Source organism: Asterias rubens, chromosome 10 (genome assembly GCF_902459465.1).
Source record: "Asterias rubens chromosome 10, eAstRub1.3, whole genome shotgun sequence".
Classification (NCBI taxonomy): Eukaryota; Metazoa; Echinodermata; class Asteroidea; order Forcipulatida; family Asteriidae; genus Asterias; species Asterias rubens.
In genome coordinates, this window is record NC_047071.1 from 17,349,530 (window position 1) to 17,366,041 (window position 16,512).

Here is a 16,512-nt window from a genome sequence, read left to right on the forward strand (position 1 = left end):
TACAAACGTCATACTGACTGGATAGGACATTGCGCTATGCTGCGTGCATAAACACGCGGCCGAACAATGGCGGCGCAATTCCTTCAAACGGGTAAATTAATGTGCATTAAATGCGTTTGGTCGGGTTTGAGTCTGTCAGTTGAAGTTGTAAATTGAGAAAAAGAAATGAGGGGAAACATGACGATCGATAGTTTGATAAGTATGAACAAGTTTCTGCTTGAAATGCAAATAAAGCAAACTAATAATACTTTACATTTTTGTCTATCAAATGCCCTATATATTATTATGATAATGACATTATTTCTAAACAAAAACTCGGACTAGAAACTGTATTGGGATTCAGGTACATGTTTTTTTAAATTCTTTCAGTTCATTGAGAAGCTGACAATAAACCATATAAACTTAAAGACAAAACAAGAGTCTCTCCTATAATTAAAATTCGAGTAGGTCTATGCAAACTACATGCTCGCTAAAATCGAGGGAAAAGGACAAGAAAGATAAAAACAAAATACAATGTGATAATTGAGAGTTGCCTCCATTAACGAATTTAAACTTTTTATTGTTAAAGCCATTGGACCCTTTCGGTAAACAGTGTTGTCCAAGGCCCACACTTTGTGTACCACAACTTCTATATCAAATAACAAACCTGTGAAAATTTAGGCTCAATCGGTCATCAGAGTCGGGAGAAAACAACGGAAAAACCCATCCTTGTTTCCGCGCGTTTCGCCGTGTCATGACATGTGTTTAAAATAAATCCGTAATTCTCGTTAAAGAGTATTTATATTGTTTTGCTGTTTTCTCAAAAAGTAAAGCATTTCATGGAATAATTTCAAGAGAAGTCTTTCACCATTGCCTTCTGTAAACCCTGTAAGTTATTTGTAAATCTGTGAACTTTTATTTTCCTTCTGAACCGAAAGGGTCCAATGGCTTGATCGAAAAACAATCCCAACAGCAAAACTTCCATAACTTTACTGTTTTATCCAGATTTCGGTCACAGATTACGAAGTCGGCTATTTCTGAGACGGCTGATCCTCTCAACGAACTTCTAATGTTTGTACCGTCTTAAATGCTACATAATTCGCATACTTGTCGCTTTCCCGAACCTTTGAATTATTGATGCTATGACGTCCACATTGTTGGATCCCGCCGGGCTTCCCGTCCTCGTCGATTCCAGAAAACCATCTGTAACGGAGCGAAAACAAAAATAGTACCGCTCGATAAAAATAACAAATACTTGGCCTAAATATAATAATTATTTTTATGAATGATAGTTTAAATTTCCTGCCTAAATTTATAACGTTAGATATAATAATAATATGAATCATTAAAACAAATGCAAAGGCCTACTTACTTATGGAAAGACAATCCCTTTGCCGACTCAGTTTTCCCTCCTCCGGCGATTTACAGCCTCGCACACTTTCACCATAAGCATTTAGTTTCTACCTCCATGGTTTGTTTGATCCGATTCATTTTTTTTGAATCCCCAAAATGACAATTAAAAGGACGAAAATATCTCCCTTTGTGCAGCAACTCCGTTTAAAAGTGTACAACGCATTTCGTGTGACGAACGGTCTTCACCCGTTTTAAAAAGTACGCGCGCGGCCTGCGTTGGGACGCGATGTCCTATCCAGTCAGACTCTGAGCAACGTAACGTTTTACGTGCAAGTGCGAACAGTGTGATACTAAAACGAACGACGCCAAAGAAGACTATTATTTTGTTTCTCAGACTTCGAACTTTGAACTTACTGCAATTTCATCACAAGCTGCAACTGTGTAAACAAAATACTGGAATTGCACCATAGGTTAGCAAGAACAGTTTATTTAGAGAATTCCAACAAAAAGGGGGACAAATTTTGGTCGTCTGCTATTCAGTATTTGAGAGGGAATCTCGGAATCCGGAATCTCATCTGTTTTGTGGGAATTAGCTCAACAACCCGCAACCAGCCAGCAGTCGGCGGTGAGTCATTTGTGCACAGCACAGGCGCGCAGGCGTGACAGGTAAGAAAGAAACACTAAGTACTACTTCAGTTGCCGTCAACTCGCCGTCAACTCATTTTCGTGCCGTCAACTCATTAAAATTACATGAAAAATTTACACATGGGGCACGGAAGTGTTAAGTCTGGGCTAGGAGCTAAACTACATATTTCTCATGGTTTGCGGTAAAATTTCATTCACAAAAACGACTTTGTGTTGATAAAAAAAACGGTACCAATCATTGACCATTGACTTTGAGTTGACATCTTGGGGGCATGGGCCAAGACTAATCCATGTGAAAAGCAAGATGGCGGCCGACGGTTTTGCTGCTTCGAGATCATTTTTTTCACGAGAAAAAAACTCAATTTTTATTCCGAAATATTACCTAAAACTTACGCGAATTCTCTTTGAGCTGATACTTTACAGTTCTATGCTTCTTTTGTGGATTTTAAGTATATATTGGTAGAGTTGACGGCGAGTTGACGACGTAAGTGAGTTGACGGCGAGTTGACGGCAAGTAGTACAATGTAGTAGGACCCCACACTTCTTTGCCTTGTTTCCGTTTTATGGTTAAACTATGGTGGTAGTGTTGTCATTCAGTCAATCATGGGTCGTACAACAACCATGCATCCTTGAGAATGGGTAGAAACATTTTTTACACACGGAACGAAGTGATGATTTAGTCAAAGGGTTTGAGGTGCAGAAGTTATTTTTAGACCAAAGAGACACTCGTATTCATTTTCAAAGGTATGTCATGATGTTGGGACATGATTGTTTTCAATCACCTTTTTAGTAGTTTTCGTCATTGCATTGACAAGAGAACCCGTGTGCACAACTAGCTCTCCGTGTAAACAAACCTATGCAAACAACATTGTTTAGATTTTTCGTTTATTTCTTTTCCTCACAATGAACATCAGCAAACTTTATTAGTTATTCTCATGCTTGTTTTAACGTTTTTAACCCCTGGTGATAAATTTATATAAGAAACGCAGGCGCCAATGTAAAAGAAAAGTAGTCATATTTTGGCACTTAAATCTACATTAATATAAGCATTAAAAAAAGGCCCCTGTTGTCCTGTTTTGACTAGTTTTTCCGTAATGAGATTGCCGACATACGACTCATCTAGCTTGATCGCATCTCAAAGTATCCTACTTTTCAAAGGCCAAATATCATGTGTGTAAAATGCTAATAAGTGCTCTAAAATGTTACCTTATAAATTCTCTCAAATAGATTATTGTTACAACAAACGTCAAGTTGGCAGGTAACCCATCGTGCAAGCTATTAACTGAGCTGCAATATAAGGAAATGTCATCAACAGAAACACAAGGAGAAGAGGTTTGTTCTTCTGCACTACAGGAAGACGCAACTTCATCAGTCTCCCAAGATAAACAAGAACCGCCGACTTCAGAACCTGAAGCCCAAGGTTTGTTTGTTTGTTTGAATGATCTTCCCCGTCAAGGGAACTCGGCAAACTCCCACAAAGGGATATAAACACCAAGCTGGCAATATAGCCAATCTCTCTCATACAAACATTGGTTTAACGTCTATGATTATGAATAACGCAAATCAAGAAATTGTGATTCAATAACTAGACGACAATATTTATTCTAGTCATTGTGAAATCAGCGGTCAGTTGGGGGATTCGAACCCACAACCTTGTGATTGCAAGTCCTGCAGTCTAACCACTTGACCACGATTAGCTTGGTAGGGTTGGAACCCACAACCTTGTGATTGCAAGACCTTCAGTCTAGCCACTGGACCACGGTTCGCTTGGTAGGATTCAAACCCACAACCTTGCGATTGAAAGTCCTGCAGTCTAACCACTTGACCACGAGTAGCTTGGTAGGGTTGGAACCCACAACCTTGTGATTGCAAGTCCTGCAGTCTAACCACTTGACCACGCTGACTCATATATCAGAGGTACTCCTAGGGGGAGATGATACCGGAATGATCCTCATTGTTCTAGGAGTGTACCTGAAGAGTCAATGTGGTTTGTTTTATCTACATTTCCTGCGGGGTCTTAATCAGGACATGGCACATTATGAGCCTTTACTATCCCTTAGCCTCTGGGGTCCTTCACAACATAAGTTTTTGTATAAATATATGAATAATCTTTTACCTGCTTGTTTCAACTCCAGTTTTACACTAACCTCAAACATCTACTCCTATTATACCCGTAGCGCTGCTAGGAAAAATCTGTATGTTACCTATCGTAGAACCTCGTTGTCTAAAAATGGTGTTGTCCAGCGTGGCACTTTATTTTGGAATAGTCTAGATGACTCTTTTAAATCATTGCGTACTCTCTCAACTTTTACCCAAAAACTTAAAACTCATTTTCTTAATGAATACTAAGATTCTGATGTTATTTTTGTATATGTAGAAATTGTAACGGCTTTATTTTCTGTCTTACACCTGTCAGTTTTGTCCTGTATTTTTAATGTCTGTCTGTTTTTTGGTCTGTCTGTTCATAGGCTGGGGAACAAAAGCTGTGCTTCTCCCCGGACCTAGATGTTGCCTTTTGTAATATTTTATATTTACATTAATTTTGTCCATATTACTCTGTATTATACACTATTTGCAACTTATTTCCCACCTGATTCCCCATCTGCCCTCTGAGGTCCTGTTCTTAATTAATCCTTCTCCCAACCTTTCACAGCGATATTATTCGCAATTGGGTTGAGCAGGGTTGAACTGCTGCGAATTATTCATTGCAAATTTGTGACGTCAACATTCGTATTGCATTCGCATTTGCAGGAAGTATGAACCAGGCTTTAGTGAGTACTGTCAACTATCTTTATGTGTTAAAAGTTTAAAATCATTAATTTATTAGCTTTATATAAAAATATAGTTCAGTCAGCTTCTGTTTAAGTTTTTGCTCTATAAACATTAACTGAATTTTACGTATCAGGAAAAGATGGAGAATTTGTGTACATATTTTGTTGAAATCTAGCAAATCAGAATGAGTTTACTTTTAAAAATAGGGAACCTCCTCTTTGATAAAGCACTATGAACATTTTGTACTACTTGGCAACGAAACAATTTGTATAAACTCATTATTTATGTTTTTGTTTTTGTTTTAGGTGTGGAAGCTGAAACTAATGAAGTTTTAGAACCGACTGCAACAAGCAGCAAGAAAACACCCAAGTGTCGTTTCTTTAAGAAAAGCGGCAAGTGTCGTTTTGGAGAGGGATGCAAATTTGCACATGAGCTTCAAGAAGGTTCACCAAGAGATGTTTCTAGAGGAGCGATCTCGTCTGGAGGGAGCGAAGATGTGGGTCAGCCTGAAACAACCCCCCAGGGAAAGCCTGATGCCACCTCTCTGGGAAAGCCTGTATCATCGGCAGCAGAGGCAGAGAAGAAAGCCTGTCGGTTTTACTTGAAAGGATCGTGCCGTTCCGGCCAGAGGTGCAAGTTCCTCCACGAAAAGAAAAAAGCCATCAATAAGACGGATGTTTCCTCCAAAAAAGATGAAACTACCGGAGGTACCCCGAGAGAAGAGCCGTCCGATCTAAAGTCCGGGGATGCGAAGACGAAGAAAGAGAAACCCCAAAAGATCTGCCGCTTCTTCAAGGCTGGTCACTGCAACGCCGGAGAACGGTGTAAATTCCGTCATCCAGAGGATTATCATGATCAAGCTGCCCAAGCCAAGGCGGCGAAGTTGGAAAAAGTGAGGGCCACAGAAAGAAAGCCCAATGTCCCTCAGACTGCGCTGATGACCATGAAGATCGCAGATGCTAGCGTTGAGGATTTACAGAAGTTGAGAGAGACGGAGATTACGCAGTTGATGAAAAGATTCACTGAAGAGTGTTTGACAGTGATGGAGAATGAAGGAGAGAGTGTTTACAGAGTTACCGTCAACCCTACAGACCCTGACTGGGTAAGGAATTAAAACATTTAAAAGTTTAAACAAATTTTGGGTTTAATCTGATGCATGGTCTATTTTTGGAAGAAATGGTGACTCGAAGGGGCCTTGCCACACGAGGCAACTTTTACAGGCAATTTTGAGGCAACCAACCGCAGTGCATGCTACAGGATCCCTTTGGTAGCACATGAGAATTTTTTGTTAACAATGTTTGAAACACCTATGAAAATGTAATTTAGACTTTGAGAAAGACTCTGCTAGGGTCGACACATTCACTTTTGTTTGTATTTATACCACAAAGGTCTTTTTGGTTGGCAAGCAGTTTGCAACAGCTAATTCTATTTTGTCATCCTTTAGGCCTATCTCAATTAATGGAAGTGTCGTGGCCGAGCGGTTAAGAGCACCGAATTCAAACTCTGATGTTTCTGATCAGCAGAGTGTGGGTTCGAATCCCCAGCCGTGACACTTGTGTCCCTAAGCAAGACACTTAACCATTGCTTCGTCCTTCGGATGGGACGTAAAGCCGTTGGTGCTATATGTGTTTAATTGTGTAACGCATGTAAAAGAACCCAGTGCACTTATCGAAAAGAGAAGGGGTTCGTCCCCGTGTTCCTGGCTGTGGCTGCCGTAGCACCTTGTAAACCCTTATAACATGCTACATAATTGGGTCTCAGATTTCATTGCAATAACCTAATGTATCTTTCTGAAAGTTTGTATATACTCAGCGCCTTGAGTACCTTGTTTGGTAGATACGTGCGCTATATATAAGACTTTGATATTATTTTTACTATCAAATGTTTTAACACCACTCAGCAATTTTGCTGTTCTTTTATTCTTGCAGCCTTTTGATGTTCGAGACTTTGAGTTAGAGGTGACATTCCCAGCCTCGTATCCTGTTGATCCGTTTACAGTCACTATGCCTGAAGATCAAGTACTTCCTAACACAGTTCTAGAGTAAGTCAAAAGTTTCCTAAAGACAGAGTTTACCTTGGAACTGTTATAGTGTTTTAAACCTTTATAAAAGTAAATGTGTACAATAAGACTATTTTATGAAAATTTCATTTCAAGCGTCGGTAGCGCATTTGAGATATGGGCGAAAATCTTGGGGGGTTATGTCCACGTATAAATAATTTCGGCCTGTATGCTCGTTTTTGAAGGACAAGGGCACCAAGGCATTTTCTCTTTGGCAAAGGGCACCCTATACCGAAATTGTAAATTCTACTGGAGCATTTCAAGGGCACCAAGGCAATGACAAGAGGCAACGGAGGCAATCGCCTCCGTTGCCTCCATGAAGTTTCAGGCCTGAATTATCCATAATTGATAACACACAATCTGAGAAGCATTACTGATTTGAACCTACACCCACAACCAGAACCCGAGTACATTGCAACTAAACCGCTCGGCTAAAAAACGCCAGAACAAAAAGTGTCATGATGGAAACTTATTAAACAGCTGAGATGGAAAAAAACACAAACCAAATTGATTTCTAAATGTAATTGGATTTCTTTTGTATTTTCTTGTAACTTCAATTTAGAGCAGTGTCTTACCAACTAGACCACCGAGATTGCCTGATCCCACCCGAGTAATATATTTGTGTTCACAGGTTTTGGGAAAGTGCTGAGTATTATACACATAATGAATGTTTATGAGTGCAATGGTGCGAATATGTTCATGAGTTGAAAGATGGAATGTTCCATTCAACGAGGCGGAGCCGAGTTGAATGGAACATTCCAGCTTTCAACGAATGAACATATTCGCACCATTGCACGAATGAAAAACATTCATTATTTGTTTTATATAACATCCAAGTAGAACTTTGTCATTTTGATTGAAAGAAACAACTTTCAAAACAAACAATTTCAACTGTAGAAGCCGAATGCTAGTAATTTTACTATGCCTTCTTGCAGTAACACCTGCTGCGTTACCAAAGACACGCGCATGCAGTGATGTTTTTACTCAGCTTTTTCGTTCCATCCGAAAAGTACCATTGCACGCTGGCAGCGTGCCAGCGTGCAATGGTACTTTTCGGATGGAACGAAAAAGCACGGCGAGTGACTCAGCGTGCAATGGTACTTTTATTTGCTATCACGTGACGGACAATCCTCCAATCAAATGGCAAGGATCTGCTTGGGTGTTATATAAACAGTGCCAACACACATGTATAAAACCAGAATTAATATTCTTTATCCCCAATGCAATTTTCCATCTATTTACTTCTACCTCAACCAGGCACATGGGTGAAAGCATTAGCGAGTGGGTACTAGCCAGACACGGAACCAATCAAATCTCAGGGAAAGTGGAATTGATGTTCCGTCCATTCTTAAGATGGTTGGACAGAGGTCTTGAGAGGATGTTCACTGATGCAGCAAAGAAGGTACACATAGGTCTCAAGAATATACTCCCTGACTTGGCTGCCATCTCTGAGGTCAAACAATTGAAGCGGAATTTTTTTTTAATTTGGATCAAACTTGTTTGAAAATTAAGATAAAATCATTATGGAACGTCCTGCATTGCAGAGTAGGGTTTTTCAAACCAAAGATAAATGTTTCTTTTTTTTTTTTGGGGGGGGGGGGTCAACCGCCTATCACATCCCTGGTGTATGCATGTACTCTCTGTACATAACTCTTACTTATAGAAGAACAAGATCAACATGGAAACTCGCCCATCCCACACTCTGAAAATTCAAAAAGCCCCTTCTGAACAATGTGGCTGACTCCATATGGACTATAACCTTTTCCGCCAGACACAACCTTGTCTCATTTAAACTAACAACCGAGAATAAATTTTTCGGAAATGACGCAGCAAGTGTCCAATAGTTATCCATATTGGACTCCAATACATAGCAAAATAGTGGATGACATGTGCCGTGCCGTCCAAATCATTTGACAAGGATCGGTGTTGTTATATAAAAGTTTTCAATTGTATCGTGCAAATTTGGTTTCTAGTTCCGAACTGCTTTTCTTTAGACAACATTTTCTCACTGGATGAGCATTTCTGCTGAACGGATAACCGCAAATTGTTTTTACATGTGTTTGAATTCACAGTTCAAGAAAGTAGTGGATGCCAAGGTAGCTGGTTTTGAGTTTGTGGCCTACTCAAAACAGCCGCCACAACAGAGTGAGAACACCAATGCTCCACGTTACGACGATTCTGTTCTCGGTCCAGAGGGAGTAACCATTGCACTTGAAAGATCTACACTATCGGACCAGGGTGCAGTAGATGATGACCAGTCTACCGATGCAGTATTAGGTGTCACACCCTCTGAAGAGAAAACCACAAAGCATGATGACATTTCTAATGTTCAGCGCAAAGGAACGGAGATCAAACTGAGCGGACTCCAGCTGTCGGAGAGTTTATCGACCCTGGTAGCGCAGAAAATTGGTGTTACCATTCAGTGCACACGGTGTAAGAGCAGTTGTGACGTCATCACGCCCCCGAGGCGACTGAACTCGGCTCGCTGCGGGAAATGCCATCATCAGCAACTGGTGACCTTCAGGCCAAGCCTCATTCATCACTTCTCATCGACCTTGGGGTTTCTGGACCTCGAAGGATGCACGACCTTTGATCTCTTATCGACCGAATGCATCTTCGCCATTGGATGTCTTAATTGCTCGGAAGAAGCAAAAATTGAGGTAAGTAAAGTTTGTAGAAAAAAACATTTAAATCGGAATTTGTTCTCATTTACTCTTTAGTTGACCCCCTTCCTTCTGCCCAGCCTTATTCTCAATCATAATTGCTATTAACAGGGGTTACAGTTTGGACAGATCAAGGCCCACTGGTGTGAGAAATGCCATGCCAAGATGACGGTTCAAATGGAAACAGCAAAATTCCAGCGTCTGCAAGCATCAGACTGTCTTCGTAAGTAAAATTAGTTTCAAGTAGGTCGAGTTATTCTAGATACAATAGACATTCACGGGAGGAGCAACACATTTTATGTGACCCAAAAAAATTCATGAAATAACAAACCTTTGAAAATTTTAACTTCATCAATTGGTCGCCAGAGACAAAAGCAAATAGTAAGAAAAACCTTTCACTTCTTTTAAACATGGAGTTTTCCTTTTGTGAGATCAAAAACTATATTTCAGGCAAAACTCTTTCAAGGGAAGTTTTCCACCATGATCATCTATACCAGGGTTTGTTTAGGCAGTCATAACCAATGACTGTTTTGGTGAAATTGGCCGGTGGTTAATCACTTTCCAATGACCGAAACAGTTATTGGCTACAATCGCCAAAATGCAACCCATGTAAGGTTGGCGAATCAAGGAAAATTTATTTGCTCAACCCTTAACAAGTCATCTTTATCCCATGCTTATACTACAGCCGCAGACAAAGCACACGTCATCCCAGTGAAGTCCATAAGAAAACAAGTCCACCCAGACATCCATGAAGGCCATCCACTTCCGCAGAACGGCACCTGCAAACACTACAAGAAGAGCTTCCGCTGGCTGCGCTTTCCCTGCTGCGGCAAGTGCTACCCTTGTGATGAGTGTCACGGTGCGTTGGAGACGGACCATGAGATGAAGTATGCTACACGTATGATCTGTGGCTTCTGCTGCAAAGAGCAGGTGAGAGTCTGTATTGCGACTTAAGCGCCCAAAGGTGGCATGGTTTGGCCGAGTGGATAAGAATAATGGAATCTGCTGTCGATTTCACAAAGAGTTAGGACTCGTCTTATCTCGCGTTAGGACGAGGAACTCGTCCTAACTTAGGATTAATCTTAAGGTCTGCATGCTGCAGTGCAGGGTTGGGACTCGTCCTAAGTCGTAAGATTAGTCTTAAGTTAGGAAGAGTTTTGTGATATCAACGGCTGGTGTTTCTGATCAGCAGAGTGTGGGTTTGAGCCCTAGTCATGTCCTTGAGCAAGACACTTAACCGTTATTGTTTCGTCCTTTGACTGGAACCAAAACTTGTAGGTCCTGTGTGATTTGTAATGCACGTAAAAGAACCCAGTGCGCTTATCAAAAAGAGAAGGGTTTCGCCCCAGTGTTTCTGGTTTGATCGACAGCATTGCACCACTGACCTTATAAACCATTACATGGCGCTATAAAGGAATAGGTCTCATACTTCAAAGATGTAGATCCGCATAACTTGCAGGAAAAAATACTGAGCATTTTGATACATCCATACGGGTGTGATAACAAGGGATACTGACTGGGTAAATTTTGTTGAAGTGTGAATGTGATTTTGTTTCTCCAACAGCAATTCTCACCGGATAAACCCTGCATCTCGTGTAACTCCCTGACCACCAGAGGAAGGACAACTCACTGGGAGGGAGGTTTGGGATGTCGAAATAAGACCAAGATGAGCAAGTAAGTACCAGGGCCCAATTTTATGGCTCTGCTTACCGAAGTACAGAATCGGCGCTTATGGGCAGCAGGGAATTCTGTTGCTTACGGCAAGTGTATTTCAAAGGTTAGCAGAGAAACCCACGCTACTAGGTATTCGACGCTTACAAGGCTAGCGCAGAAATTAGGCGCTTGCACGTAAGCGGGGAGTCATGATCGTGAGTGCAGACTTCGGCAGTAAGCAGAGCCATGAAATTGGGCCCCAGCGGACCACATGTTATTTTGCCTTTATAATTTGTATTATATATTTCTGGTGATGAAACTAAGGATAAGAAGGATTTGAAACTTTGCATGGTGCATAGAATATATAGAAGAGTTTGCGGTAACACCATATAATGACTATCTCTAAATAAGTTGGGGTGGTTCTAAAAAGAACCGTTGGATTGACTCGACACTTTGATCAGTATGCTCTGATCGTCTTCTGGAGAATGCTGGACTCTGATGCTGCATGCTGCTTAAGTACTGGGCGGCGGAGAAGCTTGGTGATGCACGAAGGCCGGAAATACAGGCGGGAAGTTGAACTCGATGATGCGTGGTAAAACCTGCTGTGGAGCGAAGGATGTCTCATCTGTGAACTTGAGAACGGTGAAAGGGGTAACTCTGTCTTAGCCTTTTAGGTGGCAACTGAAATGAATTCCACTTGTGGTTACTTTTTTTGTTTCAAGAAGCTGTTAAGCAGAAAATTCTGCTTGATAAACTAGTTTACTTACGAAAAATTGCATGGGACACCAGTCACAACAATGTAAACCTAAATCTGTTAGGCAATATTTTGTTGTGCTTCGTGAAATTTTGCTAATAAGGTTTTATCGCGATTCAGAAACGCAATGCATTGTGGGAAGGAATATGGGGCGGTTTCTATGCAGTGTCTACGACTCGCGCACACAACGCCTATACCTTTGTGTGGGTTCAACGGCGCCTTCTCTTGATATTTTGCTGTTCGCGATAAACCTTATGTGTGAGTCTCTTATGGGACGATTGTTTCAGAGAAGTTTTTGTGATTAAATTATACTCCGGTACTTGGTTGTTACCTTAGACCTTACTAGATTTAATATAGCTCCATTATACAAAGTTTCAAATCCTACTACAATTCTGCTTCTATGTATTAAAGGAACACATATTTTGGAATATATATTTTGAGGTGAAATTTTTACAGTAGAGTGCAAATACCAATGGTCAAATGTTGTTGTTATTCTTGTTGTTTCAGAACAGATAAACAGAAGTACAGTAACATCTCCAAGACAGTCTCAAGGAAACAGCAGAACATACAAAACGACAAGAAAGCCGTGAAATAAAGGTGTAAACTCAACTCAGGCCCTTTGTCCAGTACGAGCATTATTATTAACTGTTTACTAAAAGAGTAATTTCATAGTATTTTGCCGGTACAGAGTGTTACTTTCCATCCTGTAGTTTCTGTTATCAAAAGCAACAATGTGGGAAATATTGATAGCTGAATAATAATGATAATAGACCAAAATTTGTATCCAGGTAGGTCCAAAATTTAAAAAATCAGAAGTCCCGCATTTTTATCAAAATGAGATAAAAAATTGAAAAAAATTACAAGGGGTTAGTCCAGCATTTGTTTTCATTTTTGGGTACAAAATTGAAAAAAACAAACAAAGGGGTAAGTCCTGCATTTTTATCAAATTTGGGTCCAAAATTTGAAAAAATCACCAGAGGTCAGTCAAGCATTTTTATCATTTGTGGTTAGAAATTGAAAAAACAAGCATTTTTATAAAATTTGGGTCCAAAATGGAAAAAATCACAAGGGGTAAAATCCAGCATTTTTATCAAATTTGGGTCCAAAATGGACAAAAATCACAAGGGGTAAGTTCAACATTTTTATCAAATTTGGGTCCAAAATGGAAAAAATCACAAGGGGTAAGTCCAGCATTTTCATCAAATTTGGGTCCAAAATGGAAAAAATCACAAGGGGTAAGTCCAGCATTTTTATCAAATTTGGGTCCAAAATAGAAAAAATCACAAGGGGTAAGTCCAGCCTTTTTATCAAATTTGGGTCCAAAATGGAAAAAATCACAAGGGGTAAGTCCAGCATTTTTATCAAATTTGGGTCCAAAATGGAAAAAATCACAAGGGGTAAGTCCAACATTTTTATCAAATTTGGGTCCAAAATGGAAAAAATCACAAGGGGTAAGTCCAGCCTTTTTATCAAATTTGGGTCCAAAATGGAAAAAATCACAAGGGGTAAGTCCAGCCTTTTTATCAAATTTGGGTCCAAAATGGAAAAAATCACAAGGGGTAAGTCCAGCCTTTTTATCAAATTTGGGTCCAAAATGGAAAAAATCACAAGGGGTAAGTCCAGCATTTTTATAAAAATTTGGGTCCAAAATGGAAAAAATCACAAGGGGCAAGTCCAGCATTTTTATCAAATTTGGGTCCAAAATGGAAAAAATCACAAGGGGCAAGTCCAGCATTTTTATCAAACTTGATCCAAAATGGAAAAAATCACAAGGGGTAAGTCCAGCATTTTTATCAAATTTGGGTCCAAAATGGAAAAAATCACAAGGGGTTAGTCCGGTTTTTTTATCAAATTTGGGTCCAAAGTAGAAAAAATCACATGGGGTAAGTCCAGCATTTTTATCAAATTAAAGTCAAAAATGGAAAAAAATCAAAAGTCAAGCATTTCTTTAATTTCTGGTCACAAATGGAAAAAAAGGAAAAGGGGAAAGTCCATTATTTTAAACAAATTTGGGTCCAAAATGGAAAAAATCACAAGGGGGTAACTCTAGCATTTTATCAAATTTGGGTCAAAAATTGAAAAAGGCGCAAGGGGTAAGTCCATTTTTTATAGCAAATTTTGGTCCAAATTGAAAAAAATCACAAGGGGTATCGTCAAGCATTTTTATAAAACCATACTGATCCTGTTTAAAAACATTAGTAACAATCTCAGTACTTCATTCGTTTAATGTGATGAAAAGTTTATACCAAGTTGAGGCACAAAGTATTTCTTCCTGAAAGGATTAAACAAACTAAATAAATGCAAAATTTGTTTAATAGTTATCTAAACGATGACACTCCTCTTTCCATTATTGCAATTTTACTTCCATATATTTTAACCCAAAGTGTACCCAACCCTTCAAAATCCAAAAGCATGATTTTCATTGATTCTTTTTGGACCAAAGACTCCATTGATCTCTTGCATTTCGTTGGAATCAAGCATACTACCACGATCAGAGTCCACCAGTAAGGGTTTGAATCAAAAGACAGTGTTGGATTTTGTTAGGTTGAGAACGGATTCTTGTAAATCTCTCAAGTGAGTTTTATGGGATGTTAAAAGCTTTTTTCAAGCAAGCTCAAAAATACAGCATGACATTTTGGGAATAAATATTGAGTTTTAGGATTTATTTATCTGAAATATCAACTCAAAAAGAATCAATGTACTTATGTTTGCTTTCGTTTGTTCTTATAAAAGTATTTTTATATTGCCAACAAAATATAAAATATTTTTGCTGTCAGGATGTCATTAAGAGCACACATGAAATAATGTGCAGTGATTTTCTATAATGACAAAAATTGTAAGAATATGTATTGTTGTAAAGTAGATTAATGAACAGAATCCTGGATGAAATTGAATTGTACTTTAAAGAATTTAACAGAAGGTGCAGTGCTACTCCAAGCCTTTGAAAACATACGTGTACCAATCAACACCTCAAACTCAACGGGGCCAATTTCATAAAGCCATTTATGGCTAAGCAAGTATTTGTGCTTGCCTTCAGCAGAAACAAAAATTTTCATTTTGTTAAATCTTTTTGATCGTTTATGAAATACACTTTTGGTTATTCTGATAGTTTATAAAAAAAAATACTTTTGCTTATGATAAGCAAAAGGGTATATTAATTAAAGGTGTATGTACTTTTTGTAGGACAAAAAACACAATGTCCACAGATTTACACTAAACTTACAGTTACGTACAAATATTGCGTGCTGAGGTGCTGTAGTTTTTGGGAAATGAGTAAAACAATGTCATGAAAATAATTTTCGTCTCATGAGACGAAAATTATTTTGAGCATTTACAAACTTGTTTTCATGACATTGTTTTACTCATTTCTCAAAAACTACAGCACCTCAGTAAGTGACATTTGAAGGGAAGCTTTCCACTATCATTATCTTCAAACCCTGTAAGTTAAATGTAAATCTATGGACATTTTGAAAAAGTACCCAAATTGATTTAGTGGTGCATGTATTTGTTTGAATGGTCAGTTTTTCTACCGACAAAAATTTCGTAAATTTTGTGTGCTGTTTGTTTTTGCCTATGGTACGCAGTACCTGTTAAGTAGAAACTCTGCTAAGAGCCACTCTGTAAGTGAAAAACGCGTCTGCTAAACAGGCTTTAAGTAATTGGACCAAGGTTTTTAGATTTTCTCTTTGCATAGAGTTAGAATTTGTTCTCTTCTGGCATTACATTAAAAACCTACGAGGTAAAACGCTCTTCTTTGGTTTGAACAATTTCAACTTGAAAAGGTGTAAACGATTTATGAAAGTTAAATAAGAAATTAATTTTTACATCAAAGAGATTCTTTGTAATAATGCTATATTGATACTAAAATAGATTTGTTTACTAAAAATTTACAGCTGGACGGAATGTAGATCAACAAACAAAATGTACAAATATCAGTTTAGTAATAATAAAAAAAAACAAATTCATTGTACAAATATTTACAAGTGAACAATAGAAAGCTACACTTTTTACATGTGTTTTTAGGAACAAAAAGTTATTTTACTTTAAAGGAACACATTGCCTTTGAATGGTCGTTTTGGTCTTTGAAAAGCGTTTGTAACTATTTGTTATAAATGCATATGGTTAGAAAAGTTTTAAAAGTAGAATACAATGATCAACACAATATGCCTCGAAATTGCATGGTTTTCCTTTTACTTTGCGAACTAACACGGTCGGCCATTAATGAGAGTAAAAAATTTGACTCCCATAAATGGCCGACATGTTAGTCGACGACGAAAAAGGTAAACCGACCGATCCAAGGCAACGTGTTCCTTTAACCAAACAGGTGGGCCTCTTAATAAATTATGTTTTAATCATACATTTAGGATTGGCAGGGTTCTCCCCATACACAAGCTAGCTTCTCAGGCCGTTGCGGCAAACTGCGGCTGGTACAATTTTCTTTAGTTTGCAAAATCTTGAAACCAAGCCTAACCAAGCCAATAACCAGAAGACTGCAAGAATCTTGTTTATAATTACTTGGAAGTCTAACTATCCTTACTCACAGTAGAGAAGCTGAACTGTGAAGGACGTTGGTGCAACATGGTCAAGCTGTATGGACCCATCATGGAGTTACAGCCCAAGATCAAAATTGTTTG

At 38.8% G+C, this 16,512-nt stretch overlaps 1 protein-coding gene across 2 annotated transcripts; it reads left to right on the top strand.

The window, feature by feature from the left end:
* Window positions 1–1,764: 1,764 nt before the first annotated feature.
* LOC117295389 lies at window positions 1,765–12,692 on the top strand. Of its 2 annotated transcripts, none has more exons than XM_033778011.1 (10): window positions 1,765–1,998; window positions 3,205–3,397; window positions 5,055–5,851; window positions 6,678–6,790; window positions 8,066–8,210; window positions 8,881–9,468; window positions 9,583–9,694; window positions 10,157–10,401; window positions 11,036–11,145; window positions 12,386–12,692. In XM_033778011.1, exons 2-10 carry the CDS (start codon window positions 3,280–3,282, stop codon window positions 12,471–12,473), a joined length of 2,316 nt encoding a protein of 771 aa, XP_033633902.1. In that variant the 5' UTR covers window positions 1,765–1,998; window positions 3,205–3,279; the 3' UTR covers window positions 12,474–12,692. The 2 variants fall into 2 exon arrangements, with proteins under 2 accessions (XP_033633902.1, XP_033633903.1); XM_033778012.1 differs by lacking the exon at window positions 1,765–1,998 and adding an exon at window positions 2,484–2,721.
* Window positions 12,693–16,512: the final 3,820 nt, after the last annotated feature.